The 18,291-nt window shown below is 51.4% G+C and overlaps 1 protein-coding gene across 4 annotated transcripts in view; it reads right to left on the minus strand.

Annotated features, from left to right (window-relative positions):
- Nucleotides 1-8,125: 8,125 nt before the first annotated feature.
- The window catches only part of KIF3B (kinesin family member 3B), a 95,806-nt gene continuing 85,640 nt past the window's right edge, over nucleotides 8,126-18,291 (minus strand). For all 4 annotated transcript variants that reach the window (XM_051845118.2, XM_070051960.1, XM_008256144.4 and 1 more), the window contains 4 exons: nucleotides 17,198-17,311; nucleotides 16,522-16,627; nucleotides 12,180-12,358; nucleotides 8,126-11,528 (listed from right to left, as the gene is read on the minus strand). In XM_051845118.2, coding sequence (XP_051701078.1) covers nucleotides 11,435-11,528; nucleotides 12,180-12,358; nucleotides 16,522-16,627; nucleotides 17,198-17,311 — 493 coding nt within the window. In that variant the 3' untranslated portion in view covers nucleotides 8,126-11,434. The remainder of the gene's footprint in view (nucleotides 11,529-12,179; nucleotides 12,359-16,521; nucleotides 16,628-17,197; nucleotides 17,312-18,291) is intronic.

The following is an 18,291-nucleotide window of genomic DNA, read 5'->3' on the forward strand; positions in this document are numbered from 1 at the left end:
GTGCAAACCCAAGTTATCAGGGTTCAAACCCCTTGCTCCTTCTGCAGCCTTCTGCTGAGCTAGCAGCACACTGTCTTCAATTGGAGGCGTTTTTTGTGCTGAGGTCTTCGCTCCTCTGCACATCCTTACATCTGCAGCTTGCAGCTCTCTGGTTTGATTGCAGAGCTTAGACACAGAGGATGCATTTAACCATGGCGCAGATGTTTGTTTTTACCACATAGTAGTTAAACAAGAATGTTGTGTAGCCTTCATTCATCTGCCAACTTTATCACCCGGCCCAGAAGCTCCTGGCAGAATAAAACCAAAAGTCAGCAGCCAGGCTTCTTCCTTGGCTAGCTCTCCTATGCAGGCCACAGGGTGCCCAGCGTGCCCTGGGCTCCCTCTGGGCACACTCCCAACCACACTCCTCCTGGGTTTTGCAGCTCATAGGCCCAGCACCCAGCAGAGCGCCTGGCCCAATGTGGCATTCAGCAGATGCCAGCTAAGGGAGGAAAGAACGCCTACACCGGGACAGTCAGCCGTTTCAACAGGGAGGGGAGGGGCCTGGAGGCCGAGCGAGGTTCAGGTGACGACAGCTAAGGAAGGCTTACGTGAGGGCAACAGGCTCGTGCAGTCACCTTGGGTCATGGCGGTACACTGTCCAGCTCTGCCAAGGGCTTTCTCATAATCCTAGCAGCTGCCACGCAGAGAGCACTCACCACGTGCTGGACGCCAGCAGCCTTACTGTGGCCACCTTAGCTAGGCGTTCCTGCTTCCTAGGATGACTCTCACTCTCCACTAGCTCACCACTAGCTCCAGGAGATCGGGGGTTTGTCTATGGTGTTCCAAACAGCGCATGGCATACGGTAGGTACTGAACAGGTCACCGGATTCTCCAGAGTCCCAAGAAATAAGAATGGTTTTTATCACCACTTTACAAATGAGCAATTTGAGACTTAGGAGGGAGAACAAGTGACTTCCCAAGGAAAGGCAGAGCCGGGACCTAAGCAGGTCAGGTCAGTGTGCTTGCTCTCCACTACCCCGGCAACTGTCTGGATTCGGGAATGTCCACTCCCGGCCTTGAAGCTGGGAGCCACCACCTGTCTGTGGCCTGCTTCCCTGACCAGTAACGATGACAGCACCTCACCAAGTAACGTTCACTGAGCACCCGCTACGCACCGGGCAGTTCCCAGCCCTTCACGTGCTTTGACTCACAGCAGCTTGGGAAGCATTTGCAATGATCCATTTTTGACAGTTGAGGAACTGGAAGCCCCGGGGAAGTTAAACAGTGTTGGCAAAACTGCAAAGCTAGTAAGTGGTGAGTTCAGAGTTCAGAATTCACAATCCAGCAGGGTGGGTGCACACCCAGCCTCCTCATCACTGCCCACGTGGGCTGGGAACACAGGTAGCTGTCCTGTTCTGGAACAGTGAGCCCAGAGTCAGGGCGCTGGGCAGGGTGGGCATCCCTGGAGCACCTGCTGGGGGCTCAGCCACGTGGCTTGGCCCCTGGACGTGCTCTCATGTTTTCACATTCTCTCTTCTAGACCCTGCAATCACCCTGAAGTTACAGGGGCAAGAAACAGGGGTTCTGATACCCTAAAGAGGTCAGAAGTAGAAGAGACAAAACATACAAAATTACTTTGAAAGGTTCATGGGGAAAATGGAACTAAAAGATAAGTTTATTTTGGTTGGAAAAATTTTTGAAATTCATACATTTTCATTTTCATTAGAAAGTTCACAGGAGGGGCTGGTGCTATGGCATAGTGGGTAAAGCTGCCGTCTGCAGTGCCCACACCCCATACGGGTGCCAGTTCAAGTCCTGGCTGCTCCACTTTCGATCCAGCTCTCTGCTATGCCTGGGAAAGCTGTGGAAGGTGGCTCAAGTCCTTGGACCCCTGCACCCATGTGGGAGACCAGGAAGAGGCTCCTGGCTTTGGATCGGCGCAGCTCTGGCTGTTGCTGCCATCTGGGGAGTGAACCAGCAGATGGAAGACCTTTCTCTCTCTCTCTCTCTGCCTCAGCCTCTCTATAATTCTCCCTTTCAAATAAAACAAATAAATTTTTTTTAAAAAGTTTACAGGAAATTCATATTTTTTTTTTATTTTTTTGACAGGCAGAGTGGACAGTGAGAGAGAGAGACAGAGAGAAAGGTCTTCCTTTTCTGTTGGTTCACCCCCTAATGGCCGCTGCGGCTGGCGCACCGCGCTGATCCGAAGTCAAGTGCTTCTCCTGGTCTCCCATGCAGGTGCAGGGCCCAAGGACTTGGGCCATCCTCCACTGCCCTCCTGGGCCACAGCAGAGAGCTGGACTGGAAGAGGAACAACCGGGACAGAATCTGGCACCCCGACCGGGACTAGAACTCGGTGTGCCGGCGCCACAGGTGGAGGATTAGCCTATTGAGCCATGGTGCCGGCCCAGGAAATTCATATTATGCATGGATTTCAAAAACTTTCTGGGACTGGCATTGTGATACGGCAGGTTAAGATCCACTTCTGATCAAGCTTCCGGCCAAAGGGTCTAGGAAAGCAACAGAAGTTGGGAAAGTACTTGGGAAATTCCTATTATGCATGGAAAGAGGCGGCAAAGGTAGACTGTGGATACACTGGCAATCCAAGCCTTGGAACTTTGTTCCTTCTTTGCCTCCCTGCTGGTACATGTGGTTATCAGCGAACAGGATGCATCCTAAGGCTGGTCTCATGCCTCTCCCTCCCCAGCCTGGGCCCGGCTTCTGCCTGCCCGCTGTGGTCGTCTCTCCAGGGAACCCAGAAGGATCCTTTGAAGCATTCCTGTCAGATCCTGTTTCCCTCTTTCAGTGAAATTCACTTGCAGTTTAGATCTGGCCCCTGCCCACGTCCCCACCTCACTGCCCACTTGCTGCACTTGTCCTCCTGCTGTGCCAACCACAGCCCACCTCCAAGCCCTGCACCATGGTTCTTTTTCCCTGGAACACCCTGCTTCTAGGTGCCAAATACTCACCTGGCTTGCTCCCTCCATTCAGGGCTCTGCTCCAGAGAGGCCTTCCTGACCTCCCCAGCCTGTGCCTCTCTCACCCCCTGAACCTGCCTTGTTTTCCTTCAGGACACTTCTGAGCACCTGACACAGTTATGTGTCTGTTAACCAGAGGATTCCATCACTAGAACAAAGCCCTTCTGGCAGGGGCTGCATCCTGTAGCACTAGGACCTGCAGTCGACACTCCAAAAGTGAGTGACCCCGATGTCAAAGCCCTGCTCCCCCTGCCCCTGGGACAAGACAGCAAAAAGCTAAGCTGTGTTCACCGTGGCCCCTACTGAAATCTGCAACCCTGTACCGCTGCTGTGCCACAACTCAGTCTGACTTCACTCACTTATTTGTGAATAGTGCTAATTCCCTACCAGGCCGGAAGCTTCAGAAGGGCAGGGTCCACGGCTGAAGCCCCTGCCAGAGGCCTGAACAGCACATGGAAATCTTTCACACTCAATGGCACAAGCTTAATTTCTCTAAACACAGCAAAGGGGCCACCTTCCAGTTCACTGCCCTGAAAAATGCCTGGGTCCCACTCCTAGGGAGCCAAGACCTTGGAGTCAAGCTCAAGCACTCCTTGGCATTCCTTGGGCAGTGAGCTGTGCCAGAGAAAGCTCCTGGCAGAATGGAAGCTGCCAGTTGAGCCCAGAAAACCTGTGTGAACAGCACACCTGCTGACAGCAGGCACTTAGTGAAGCTGCTTTCTGTTATCACAAAGAGAAATAATAGCATGCAAGACTGGTTTCAGGAAGAAACACTTGAGTATTGAGTATAACCAGGGCTGTTCTCTCTCTCTCTCTCTCTCTCACACACACACACACACACACACACATCCAAGTGCTCTCCTCTCAGTGCAGGATGAATCACAGAGCCAAGACCCTTCCTAACCTCATTCTCTCATCCACGTGTCACTCCAGGCGTCTCAGGTTCCCCAGTCACCAGAACTCTCCGGGCACTTGTTCATGTAGTTCCCTCTGTTTGCCATGCTTGTCCCCCCTTCCCAAGTGGCTGAAACCTCACTCAGTCCCTGTGGACTCCTCCCCTGAAATATGGCCCCGCCTCTGAAAGTCACCACTTAGTTCTGGGCTGTTGGATGGGTAGTGTCAGCACCTAGCCAGCCAACAGCTAGCCTTGTATCTAGCTTAGAGAAGACAACAGGGGGCCGGTGCTGTGGCACAGTGGGTTAACACCCTGGTGTGAAGCATCGGCATCCCATATGGGCGCCGGTTCTAGTCCCAGCTTCTCCTCTTCCGATCCAGCTCTCTGCTATTGCAGTAGAAGGTGGCCCAAGTCCTTGGGCCCCTGCACCCAGGTGGGAGGTCAGGAAGAAGCTCCTGGCTTCAGATTGGCACAGCTCCAGCTGTTACGGCCAATTGGGGAGTGAACCATCTCTCTCTCTCTCTCTCTCTCTCTCTCTCTGCCTCCTCTCTCTGTGTAACTCTTGACTTTCAAATAAATAAATAAATCTTTAAAATAAAAAAAATATGTATATAAAAGAAAGAAGACAACCGAACATGCCCTTGGGAAGCCGACTGCTGGGGGAGAGCAAAGCCAAGACCTGCGGAACTGCAAGCTGGGCAAAGGGCTGAGAAGGAGCAAGGCAGGATGGCAGACACCACACAGCCAGGTGGAGACGGGGAGACCTCCCCAGACGGCTGAGGGCGGAGGGGCAGCGAACGATGGGGAGGAATCAGCCAAGCAAAGAGGAAAGCGTTCCAAGCAGAGGCACAGCACATGGTAGGGTGTGGACGTGCCGGGCTGGAAGACACCCGGCGTAACCAGGGGCCAAATGAGGCCTGTGGGGCCACTGCTGCGGGCTGCAGAGCGGTGTGAGGAGAGGCGGCAGGCACCCTCGCAGGCACCAGGCGCTCTCAACCGCGGCCCCTCAGGTTTCTGCTCCCCGCCTTCTCAGAAGGGCCGTACAGCATTTCAGCCCCTCCTGGTCTCCAGCACAGAGAGGCACCTGGTGCACAGCACCATCCACACATGCTCGTGGGCTGCACTGTCCCCAAAGACACAGCCGGCCACCTCTCCCTCTGCCCATTCCCCCACCCCAAAAGCAAGTACCCCGCTGGCTCGCCTAACGGAAGCACTCAGGACTGGTTAACCACAAGACCAACGAGAAACCGAGGACAAAATGGGAGCAGCTGCAAGAGCTACAGTGCTGTGTTTGACAAGTGCCACTGGACACGCAGCTGGCAGATGTGACCACACGATCCTCGGAGGCCAGACTCTCAGGGCACATTTCAATCAGACAGCAACCAGTGTACAGGCTTGCCAAAAATCACAAGCCCCAAGACTTGAACTATCAATTTGGAGTTCAAAACACAGCTTCCAAGATTTAACACTTTCTTGATTAAAACAAAAAAACAGAAAAACACAACTGAGTCAGCAGGAATTTCCAAGTTGCTCGGGTGAACGAGCCCTTGGCCCAGCCATTTTCAGGAACACACAGTTCTTCAAATCATACTCTGAACTCTCGCTTCCTGCCTAGCTAACAGATCTTGAGCTAATCTAAACTAATAATTATTTTGGCTAAGCCAAACTAGGTTTTTAACTCCTTTTGGAAGGAAGGGGTGGGGTAGTGGGAGCAAAGATCCATTACACATTGTTTGAAGACAACTAATGAAGAAACACAATTAAGCAACTTTTAGGGCCAACTTTTTGTGGCACAGCAGGTGCCGCCTGCAACAATGACATCAGCGTTCTGGTTCCACTCCTGGCTGCTCTGCTTCTAATCCAGCTCCCCGCTAATGCACCTGGGAAAGCAGTAGCAGATGGCTCAAGTACCTGGCCCCCTGCCACCCACAAGGAAGATCTAGATGGGGCTCCTGGCTCCTGACTTCAGCTCTGCCCAGCCCTGGCCATAGTGGCCATTTGGGGAGTGAACCAGTGCATGGAAGCTCTCTCACTTTCTCTCCAGCTGCCTTTCAAATAAATAAATATTTTTAAAAACTGCCTAAGTCATACAAACCACTGTCTTCTTTATACTCTTTTAATTCCTTACTGTAAATTTTTTAAGTCCTACACTATATTCTTTCCTACAGGAATTCTCCATCCCCTCTAGTGAGAGGAACAATGTTCCATTTGAAATTCCACTCTGTTCTACATGGCCTTCGCAAATGCCTATCCCTCCCTTCCCTTATTTACCCATTCTCTCCAAATTATGCCTTCGCTATTCTCTTGTAGGATCCTATGGTATGACTTCATGGTATTTGTTACGATTCTGAAGAATCTTGCCCCCTCCAACCTTTTTTAAAAATATTTATTTACATTTATTTGAAAGGCAGAGTTACGGGGGGGGAGGGGAAAGAGAGATCTTCCATCCACTGGTTCACTTCCCAAATGGCCACAATGGACCAGGCTGAAGCCAGGAGCCAGGAACTTCTGGTTCTCCCGGTATGAGTCAGGGGCCCAAAGATTTGGAGCATCTTCCGCTGCTTTCCCAGACAGATTATCAGGAAGCTGGATCAGAAGAGGAGCAGCCAGGATTCCAACTAGCACCAAATATGGGATGCCATTGTCACAGGAAGCAGTTTAACCCACTCGGTCACAGCTGGCTCCTTCTGTCCCTATTTTACAAAGACCCCAAGGTCCAGAGAGGTAAAATGAGATTTCTCACTGTCATATAATTCATAAGCAGAGATTAAGCCAAGCTAAGAGTCCAGAACTCATGTACCTTCCACTTAGTCCTCCCTCTTAATTAGGGTACACATCCCCCACAAGGGTATACACACCCACACCAGGCACACAACCCCCATCAGGTGCATACACCTCCACCAGGCGCACAACCCCCACCAGGTGCACACACACCCCCCACCAGGTGTACACACTCCCACCAGGAGCACACACCCCCACCAGGTGCACAACCCTCACCAGGCACACAAACCCCCACCAGGTGCACACCCCCCCACCAGGTGTACACACTCCCACCAGGCGCACAACTCCCACCAGGTGTACACACACACACCACGTGTACAACCCCCACCAGATGTACACATACCCCCCACCAGAGGGCACAACCCCCACCAGGTGCACAACCCCCACCAGGTGCATACACCCCCACCAGAGGGCACAACCTCCACCAGGTGTACACACCCCCAACCAAGCGTACACACCCCCCACCAGGCGCATACACCCCTACCAGGTGCACACCCCTCCAGAGTGCACATACCCCACCAGGTGCACACACCACCACTAGGGTGCACCCCCCACCAGAGTGTACACACCACCACCAGGTACATAACTCCTACCAGGTGCACAATCCCCACCAGGTACACATACCCCTCCACCAAGGTGCACACACCCTCCCCAGGCACACACACCTCCACCAGGGGCACACCCCTCCAGAGTATACAATCTCCCAGGGCACACTCCTATGGCCACCAGGGTGCACACATTCCCACTAAGTGTACACACACCACCACCAGGGTGCACCCCCCAACCAGGTGCACACACCACCACCAGGGTGTATCCCCCACCAGAGTGCACACACCCCCACCAGGTGCACAATTCCCACCAGGTGCACATACCTCTCCACGAGGGTGCACACACCCTCACCAGGGGCACACCCCTCCAGAGTGTACAATCTTCCAGAGAACACTCCTGTAGGCCACCAGGTGCACACACCCCCCACCAGGTGCACAACCACCACCAAGGCACACACACCCCCACCAGGTGCACACCCCTCTAGAGTGTACAATCTCCCAGGGCGCGCTCCTGTAAGCCTACAAGGAGAAACCACAAGACAGAGTGTGGTCCTTTTTTGGAATTTTTTTTCCTAATAGTAAACAACATAAAATATTTTTGTGGTTTAAAAAATACATAGATATATTTTAAAGTTCAATAAATTTAAAGGAATCCAAAAAACAGAACAGAGAAGCAAAAAGAAATTTCGCGCCTGCTGCCCAGGCCTGCTCAGGGACCTCCGTGGAAGGACATGGAAAGTGCTTATTCGTCACCCTGTCTGCATTTCATGCCCCTTTCCCTTGTTGCTATATTCCTCAAGTGCCAGCATTCCAACTTGATGTTCATTTTCCACTCCCGCCCACCTTTCACTAGGAAAATTAGAATATTTTTAAAGAATGTCAGTGTACCAGCCACAGGTATGTCATTTTCAAAAGCATTAGTCATTTATGAGAACGAATTTTTGTAGGTACAATAAATCTGATTGATTTTTATTACACATCTTAGCTTAGAATCACTTTTACATTCCTAGACAAAGAGATGATACAAATAAATATCAACTGTAAAACTCAGAACCCCAAGTATTGGCATATTCTTTGTCTAAAGGTAGCCAAAGAGAAGGTCAAGATCACCATTAACTCCAAGGAGCCACAGTGCCCACACGCCTCCTGCCTGTCTGGGATCGCTCATTCCATAAATAGCCTCAAGAGCATTTCATTCAACAAACAAGGGCAGGAGAAAGATGGCAGATTTCTGGACAGCACTAGACAAAGCCTTGCGTAGCAGACAACAGCCAGGCCACTTCCTTATCTAGCGCCCTCTGAGCGTTTTCGTATGGCTTTTGGTGTCTGTTAACAGCCCATTTTTGTCCACTGATGGTGTTCAGGTGGTCCTAGGTGTTGTGCGCAGCACGCTTTGACCTCAGGTGGCTGAGGCGGAACTGATACCCCACATTAACGGGGACTCGACACTTTTCAAACTTGGCGACGATTCTGCATTCAGTGAGGAAGGACTTGCAAGAGTCAGCAGGGAAAGGCGGCGAGTGGCCCACGCCTGAGTGGCGGAGCACTTGGCGCCCTTGGTCGCGGAGGGGTGGGTGGAGCAGTTGGAGCAGCGTGCAGGCCTGCGATGGGGAACAGTCTAGCGCTGGGTCCGAGCCCTAACAAAGTGCTTCATGCCGATGATTTGTGTAGCCTTGGGTTTGGATTCCAGGGGTCCAGGAGACACACGACTTTCTGTATGAAGCCAGATACAGTCTACTAATCAGCGCACACGTGGATCTGACGAGCGCGCACAGCCTCCACCTCCTTCTCCCACAGGTCTTCTCAGATCCAGTTAGAGACTCGCTCCCACACCTCACTAGCTGCTGCTGGCAGGAAGGCCCTCGGATGGCTTGGAACATTCTAGCATGACTAGATATGAACGCCTGGCCCCTCGGTGGGCTTGGTAGGTCCTCTACACACTTGGCTCAATCCAGAACCCAGAGCAGCAGCTCTGATGGCAGCAAGACACACTACCATCTGCTCGATTCGAATATTTATCGGATCCATTTTGAGAGAAGAAAAGCACCAGAAACTGCTTGGCAAGGAAGGGACAGCTTCATTTCCCAGGGAGTGTTCTCCTTTGTTCCACACCCCACAAACACAGCCTTGCACAAGGCAAGCTTGTTTCCGTAACCCTGTCGGTCACCTTGGCGTTCTTCGTTTGCCTTCTTGGTAAAGTTCTCTGTGTTACTTAACCACCTTTGGTCAGCACAGCCATTCTGAGACACCTGTACTAAGGTTTAGCGTGAGCTCGAGTTTTCAGCTCTCTGATCTGCAACACAGATATTTTCGGCCTGTAGAATTCAGACTAGCTTTGAGGGACATGTCGCCAGTGGCCAACCAACTTGGGCTACACACCTCAGCATCTGTCTTCTAGTCAGACACATGCTTAGTAAGTAAGAAGGAAACAGGGTTTGATCCAAGAAAAGCCTAGGGAAGGCTCTGTGAGGCTCTGGGAAGTGCTGCACAGAGCCCTGTTCAGAAAGAATGGTTACGGCAAAGCAGATGGGCTACTGGACGGCAGATCTCCATCTGATAGAATGCTAAGACATTGCACTTGGTACCTTCTCTTTCCCACGGGCTCTGACCCAGAAATGTGCCCTGGGAACTGGGCAGCTTAGTTAAAATGTAACTCCAGGCCCACCCGAGTCACCACCTTTCTGGGGCACCATGCCAGCAAGGTGCGCCAGTGTGGCAGACCTGGGGACTCAGACTGTCGCCTCAGGCTTGGCTCATGGACTCAACGCCCGCAAGGGAGGGCTTCCAGCCTGGACTAGTCATTCAATGGGCCTTTAATAAAGACAAAAGGCAAAAACTGCACATTAGAGTAATTCTAAAATTGGGCAAGTTCTTGGTCTCTCGTTCTCTCTTACAGACACACACAGACACACTCACAGGACACAGGCACCTTCTGCTTGCACACCCATACACACCTATGAGCTTCTCTTGGGGCAAAAATAAGGAAAATTCATCTAATGACCAACATAAAACGAACCTTTGAATCCCAGTAATATGAAAACTAAAACTTACAAAGCAAACTAATCTATGTAAATGGGAATTGGAACTCTCTCCTCTAGCCTATTCAAGTACATGGCCACTCCCCACCAGCATCTCGGGCTGCACCTGGGGGGAGCCACAATTCTGGGACTCGCCGTGTTCTCCGCAGAAAGCGGGCAGGGTTCCTTGGCTTCCATCTGTTAGACCTTCCCTTTCCACTGCACTGACTCCCGTGTCTCCATTTCCACCTCCGCCTGGCTGCTCTTCTGCTCCCTGGCAAGAAGCAACAAAGTGGGGGACACCAAAGTGCCACCCCGTGTTCATTCCGCAGCTCTAGTCCCATCCGAGAAGGCAGAACCAGCCTCCCTTCTCCCAGAAAACACTCCCACTGCAGAGCACTCTCTGGAGGCAGACAGAGGACCCCCGCAAGGATGCTCCGAGCCTGCGCACATGGGGGAAAGTGGAGACAAATCAGGAGCAGAGTGGCATGCTGTGTGGACGTGGCACCAGCTTACGGACAGAGGTCTTTGATGGGGTGGTCTCGGATCTGAGGTTTTAAAGAAGCTGCTTCCCTAAGCTCTCCACAGAGGCGAAGGGAACACCACTGACAATGAATCCTTCAGGAGCAGAAATCAGAAGAGAGTCCTCATTCAGGTCATCCCCAAGGGCAGGTCCACTTCTTACTGGGGTGCATGGAAGCCAGAGGGCTGGTGGGCCCGCCTGGGGCACGGGTCCAAACGTGGTTTCTCAGTCTTCCCTACAAGAACAGGCACCCATTCAAGTTCTACAGCGTTCACGTTTCAGTCTCACTGTCACTTTATCCTGAGGCTCCAAAGGGTCCTACTAGGGTGACTCCTGATTCTGCCCTAGTGTTCAGCAAGAAGGGAGCCCCGCATAAACAAGAGGCTGGAAATGGGGAGGGGACAGTGCCAGGGCAGGGAGGGGAAGCAAGGTCACTGCTCATTCTCTTGCTTTCCACTTGGACTACCGCACTTTACCTTACCCATGCAGTTCTGAGATGCTAATGAAAAGACGTTGCCCAGGGAACCGAGCACCACGTCGGGAGCAGCAGGCTTGCTCAGACCAAGCTGGGTACTCCACGAGGGCCATGGCGTCTCCCCAGGGGAATGGTGTGGAGCTCGGGCTCCAGTCCTCTCTGCAGCTGGTGCTCGTCTCTTCTCACAGAAGGCAAACGCTCGCTTATGCCCTGGGAGAGGCAGCACCGGCCTCTACTTGGGAACCAGCCCCCGAGACTGCGGGTAAAGCTGGGACGCAGGGGTTCCTGAGGAAGACGAGGGTCCCGACTTCCTTCCACTCTTAGGCCTGCAAAAGGCAAGCACATGTTGACACTGCGTGGCCCTGTGCTGAGACCAACCTCTCGAGCTGGTAAATAGACCCACTAAACGCACAGGCAGGATTTCCTTCACTTGTGATTTTCCTTAAATGTCTAATCCAGAATTTAACATGACAGAATTCCAAATCGTGCACAAAGGGGCAATGTGAATTTATGTGGAGGCTCAGAGCCTGGACTGCAGTAATTTATAAAGACCCACGTTTGAACTCTGGCACGGACAACCTACTTTCTGGGTTTCCTTAGACCTGGCTGCTTTCTCAATTCTCTAAGTCTCGGTTTTCTCACTGTAAAATGGATGCATGATATGTATTGCCTTATACATCTGTGCCGGAAATCGTTAAGAGAATTCTTGTAAGGGAATTACACTACACGGCACCTGGTAAGGACTGAAGAACTGCCTCCCTATCGGGTGCACCCTGGGTGCATTAGGTACTCTGGTACTCAGTACGCCTGGCACAGTGTCTCCACCACAGATAGCTGTGGATAAATGAATAAACACAGGAGCAATGTGGCGACGTTTTCTAGTGTGTTCCGCAAGGAGCTCCACCACTACAAGCCTTCTTGCTGCCCTTTGCCCTGGTTCGTCCTTGTTCAAACACAGGTCATCAAACACCACTGACCTGGCCTTGGATTTCTTATTTGCGGTGCTTTCAAAGGATGATGCATCCACCTGGATCTCATCTTCATCCTGCAGGGCTGCGTCCAATGCAGCCTGCACCTTGGGGGCGATGGCTGGGCCTTCATAGTCTCTGGTGGTCCGGCTGGGCATATCCAGCTCTAGCAGCACGATGTTTTCTGCCTGAGAAGCACAGCCATCGAGGTTAAGGCTCCGACCAGATACAGAGGACAGGTGATCGAGACCCCATCCAAGCACAGAACTGCACATTGTTTGCCGCCCAAGCCTACCGAGAACCTGCCCAGAACAAGTGGCAATATTGCAGATGATTTTTGTTTTCTTCTCTATGCTTTTCTCTGTTTCCCTAGTAAAAACTCATTTATTGCACACAATCTGGAAATACAGAGAGGGGTAAAGAAGTGCAATCACCAGCAGTCTCCAGTCACAGCAGCTTTGACGAACCTCTCAGCTGCGCAGGGGAGGAGGCACTGTGGTGCATGTATGGCGAGGGTGTGCACGGCAGCGTACACATGCTTGGAAACACATTTGAAAAACAGACTGCAAAATTTTCTGTAAATTCTACCTGCTCTGAAAAAGACATAATGCCCTAATGATAAAAGACTCTCGTGTGTGTGTGTGTGTGTGTGTGTGTGTGAATAAAGATTTATTTATTTGAAAGGCAGAGTTAGAGAGAGAAAGGGAGAGACAGCAATCTTCTGGGGCCAACGCTGTGGCGTAGCGGGTAAAGCTGCTGCCTGCAGTGCTGGCATCCCATATGGGCACCAGTTTGAGTCCCGGCTGCTCCACTTCCAATCCAGCTCCCTGCTACGGCTTGGGAAAGCAGTAGAAGATGGCTCTAGTCTTTGGGCCCCTGCACCCGCGTGGGAGACCCAGAAGCAGCTCTTGGCTCCTGGCTTCAGATCGGCCCAACTCCTGCTGTTGGCAGCCGTTGAGGAGTGAACCAGCAGATGGAAGACCTCTCTCTCTCTCTCTCTGCCTTGGCCTCTCTGTAACTCTGCCTCTCAAATAAATAAAATAACCAAAATAAATAAATAAGCAACAGGGGTGGCATTTTGCGTAGACGCTAAGATGCCACCTGGGACACCTGCATCCCACATCAGAGACCCAGGTCAGAGTCCTGGCCCCACTCCCAGTTCTAGCTTCCGGCCAGTGCACACCAGGGAGGCAGCAGGCAGGGGCTCAGGACTTCAGTCCTTCCCACCCACAGGACTGAGTCCTGGCTCCTGGCTTTAGCCGTGGCTCAGCCCTAGCTGTCGTGGACATCTGCGGAGTGAACCAGCAGACAGGAGATCACTGTCTGCTCTCTGACTTTCAAATAAATGAATAAAAAATGTTACAATAAGTACTAAAATCAGATTGGCCCTGCCTCAGGCTTGGCTGTGGAGACATCCTGTGGTGAGCCTTTCCTGGACACTGAGACAAGCATACTGAGGGAAGAGCACCCATGACTACGCATGCGACCTTCTCCTCTGGCTTTTCTCAGTGGGGCCTGGCCCCGGGGCTCCACAGGGGCGGGAGGGGCCGCTGCAGGAGAAAGGTGGGCAGAGGCAGTGACTCCACTGATCAGTTTTAGATGCTAAGCCCATGCATAAAACCCTCCCTGATGAAGCAGGTCCACTCTGAGAACACCTGACAGTCACAGCTTTAAAGTCCACCTTTGAGGGCCGGCGCTATAGCGCAGCAGGTAAAGCTGCCGCCTGCAGCGCCGGCATCCCATAGGGGCGCCAGTTCGAGTCCTGGCTGCTCCACTTCCGATCCAGCTCTTTGCTGTGGCCTGGAAAAGCAGTAAAAGATGGCCACCCTTGGGCCCCTGCACCACATGGGAGACCCAAAAGAAGCTCCTGGCTCCTGGCTTCGGATCGGTGAAGCTCTGGCCATTGCAGCCATCTGGGGAATGAACCAGCGGATAGAAAATCTCTCTCTCTCTGCCTTTCAAATAAATAAATAAATAAATCTTTTAAAAAAATAAAGAAAGTCCACCTCTGGATTAGGTCAGTCCCAGAAAGCCACATAGGACTGGACTTGTGGGCTTCAAAGTCACGTTTCTGGCTGCAGCCATGAAATGACTGGCAAGATACGCCCATGTGAAACTGCTAGAAAAACGCCTCTGAGCATTCCGACACCTACCTAGTCTTCTACAATACATACCCCACCTAATAAATCTTTTTTTGTTTTTGCTTTCTTTTAAATAACTTGGGGCCTGGAAGAATGGCACCTGAGAAATTAACTAATGTGTTTTGCTCTGGCCACCAAAGGAGATTAAAAAACATTTTTAAAATTTTATGTTAGGGGCCGGTGCTGTGGCACAGCGGGTTAATGCCCTGGCCTGAGGCACTGGCATCCCATATGGGCGCCGGTTTGAGTCCTGGCTGCTCCACTTCTGATCCAGCTCTCTGCTGTGGCCTGGGAAAGCAGTAGAAGATGGCCCAAGTCCTTGGGCCCCTGCACCCACATGGGAGATCCGGAGGAAGCTCCTGGTTCCTGGCTTCGGATCGGCGCAGCTCTGGCCGTTGCAGCCATCTGGGGAGTGAACCAGCCAATGGAAGACCTCTCTCTCTCTCTACCTCTCTCTGTAACTCTGTCTTTCAAATAAAAAATATTTTTAAAAAATTTATGTGAAAATCTTCCATTATAAAAATAATACAAGATCCCTGTTGATGGTTTTAAAATACAGAGAAACAAAAAGAGGAAAACTCAGGGGGCAACTTTTGGGCGCAGCAGTGAACATTACTGCTGGGATCACATATCCCATACCAGAATGTCCACGGCAGAGTCCCAGCTCCGCTTCTGATTTCAGCTTCCTGCAGGTGCACACCTGAAAGGCAACAAGTGATGGCCCAAGCAGCTGGGGACCTGTCACCCAACCGGGAGACCTGGATTGAGTTTGAGGGTCCTGCTTTGGCCTTGGCATTTAGAGAGTAAACCAGCAAATAGGAGTTTTCTGTCTCCCTCGTTCTTTCTGCCTTTCAAATAAATAAAAATAAATTTTGAAAAAGAAGAAAAGTTAAATTGAATATACTTCCACCAACCAGAACTAACCAGTTCACACTTTGATGCACTTTATACCAAACTTTATAATTCACATATACACTTCCAATTCAACTTGGTTTGCAACTTAACTATAGGTTGTGTCCCCGAGTTCATCCATTTACAGCTTCTGGAGCTGAGAGCAACAGAACTGACTGCCCAGAGGAGATGGAAGAGAGCAGTCCACACTGGGTACAGTCTAGCACACAGTGAGTGTTTATAGCCAGAAGCTTCTATGGCATTTTAAAATAATTATTTGAGAGGCAGAGACAAAGAGCGAGATGCAGGGAGCGCTCCTATCTGCTGCTTCACTCCTCAACTGCCCACATCAGGCTGCAGCTGGCAGCCAGGACTCAATCCAGGTCTCCCACGTGGACGGCAGGGACCCAAGCGCTTGAGCCACCTGCTGCCTGCCAGAGAGTGCACTAGCAGGAAGCTGGAATTAGAAGCAGAGCTGGAACGCAAACCAAAGGCCTCCCACACGGCATGCAGGTGTCTCCAGAGGGGTTCGTAACTGCTACGCCAGCGCCTGCCTCTCCCATGGCATTTTTATTGTAAAATATTTTAGGTCGTTAAATAGTCCTGTTGTGTCATCTTAAGTGACCACACGATGGACACATGTAATGTTGCATGGAAATAGCTAAAGTTCTTCAGCACAGGTCCATCTCCTGTTGCTAGACATCAAGGTTCCTCCCACGGAGCCACTCGGAAGCTCACTGTTAACAGCTACGGCCACTAACAACAGCATTTGTACGCTCCTCCTTCCCTGGTTCCAGTTTTCCAAATCTCATTCTATTTTACCTTTTTATTTATTATTATTGTTATATACTTATCATTGGTTCTTTTTTTTTTAAGGATTTATTTATTTATTTGAAGGTCAGAGTTACACAGAGAGAGGAGAGGAGCGGCAGAGACAGAGAGAGGTCTTCCATCCAATGGTTCACTCCCCAGATGGCTGTAACGCCCAGAGCTGAGCCAATCCGAAGCCAAGAGCAAGGAGCTTCTTCTGGGTCTCTCATGGGGGTCCAGAGGCCCGAGCACTTGGGCCATCTTGTACTGCCTTCGCAGGCCATAGCAGAGAGCTGGATCAGAAGTGGAGCAGCCAGGACTCAAACTGGCGCCCATACGGCATGCCGGCACTGCAGGCGGCGGCTTTACCTATCATTGGTTGTAATTATCATAAAGGCCTTAAGTATCTCTGCAGGGTTCCCACTCTATGGCTCAGTAAAATGCTGCCTGAGGGCCCACACAAGTCTGAATCCCTCTGAGAGGACGAAAGCCAAGGACAACCTTCTCACCCGGTATCGGGCCTCCGGACGGATCATCATGGACATTCTCGCGTGCTGGCTCAATGGCCTCTTGTATCCCACGGCGGAGACCGGCCGCTTCATCATCTGCTGATTCCTGGGGACAGGGTGCAGTGGTGAGGGGCCTGGTGGGAGTGTGGCTAGGAGCCCCCAACCAGTCTGTGGATCAAGCTCTCAGAAGACTTAGCCAGGGAGAAAGTGAAGCAAGCAACTCCCTGGGCTGAGGGCCGACACAGTGGGCCAGGAGCTGCTTCTACCATCTGCAGGAGTTGTTTTCTGACTCCCACGTGAGCATCATGCATTAGTAAGCTGGGAGGGGTCTCATCATCCAGACAGCAGACACAGAGCATTGCTGTCCACTCTCCTGGCCTTCCCAGTGGACCCAGACTGACACACAAGGTAACACTTGTTTGGCCTGGCATGCTGGGTAAAGAGATAAGCAGGGACTTGGGAAAGGTCCTTAGCTTACTAGTGACAAAGTCTCCCAATTCCTAATACCACACTCACCAAACTCTTACCTCGCGGACTTACAGCAGCCGTGCAGTCAAAAATGCAAGGGGCTCGGAGTTTAAATGAATCAAACTGTCTCACCACCTTGGGCAGGACCAGCTTATCAACCTTCTTCCCCTCCGCCCCACCTTACAGGCCACTGCTTAAAGTAACTTACTCCAGTCTCGTTATCGGATGTAACTTCCAATGATCTTCCTCTTCATCAAAGAAGGATCTGTTCATAATTTTACTTTTTTCTTCCAGAGGGATAAAGTTTTCTATAATAAGATGCCTGTAGGGGCACACACAATGTGAATGAACACAGATAAGGACTTCTGGCCTCACACAAAAGGATCAGGTAGGCACCAGACCACTCAGCAAACATTTCCGACCAGGTACTGCGGGCCCAACAGCACACGTGGACGGCACCTGGTCCCCGCCTGAGACAGCGGGTAACTGTGCGGCACTCTCAGGTCTGTCCCAGGCATGTGGAGAGATCCCCTGCCCAGGGAGCAGCAGCCTGAGGAGGGGAACAGTGAAAATGGAGGCAATGCCAGGCCAGCAGCCGAGTCAATGTCTGCCGCTCCTGCGTCTTTTAGAGGCCCCGGGTCTTTCACAGCCAGCTACAGGGTGGTGCCCAGGGTCTCCGGTCACTGGCAGTGAAGGTCTCATGTACCCTTTAGAGGGCATCTCTTACATGCTGCTAACGCAGTCAGTACAGCTGAAAGCACTTTTAAAAAACTGATCAGAAATTAAACTGCCTTCCTCCAGTCCCACGTGGTCAGCGAGACCAGAAGCGGGACTGAGTGGACCGCAGGCCCTGCGAGTGCTGGGAAGGCAGACCACTGGGCAGTCTCCATCCAACACATGCCCAGGGCCGCTGGTCTGCGATAACTGTCTCCTGTCCCCAGGAAGGGACCACGCCAAGGGGCTGTGCACATGGGCGGGGCCAGAACAAGCCCCTGGAAGTTGCAGGACACTGAGAGGCAGGTGTTGACTCACTGTGTATTCAAAAGATAGAAAACGCTTCCTTAGGAAAAAAATATTTGGAGGACATATTTTCTCTTCACTTTGTATGATATTTCAGAAATTATTTTTATAACGTACCTTAGTTTTTTTTTCTGATTACCAAGGTCCTGGTTACTCATTAGAAAATGTGAAAAACATAATTACCTTCCATTTTACCACCCAGAGATAGCTATTACTAGGTTTTTGGTATATTCTGTCCTGATTTTTTTCAAAGTACACACACCTACAAAGAGGCCTGAATGA

The sequence above is a fragment of the Oryctolagus cuniculus genome, chromosome 11, assembly GCF_964237555.1.
Source record: "Oryctolagus cuniculus chromosome 11, mOryCun1.1, whole genome shotgun sequence".
Classification (NCBI taxonomy): domain Eukaryota; kingdom Metazoa; phylum Chordata; class Mammalia; order Lagomorpha; family Leporidae; genus Oryctolagus; species Oryctolagus cuniculus.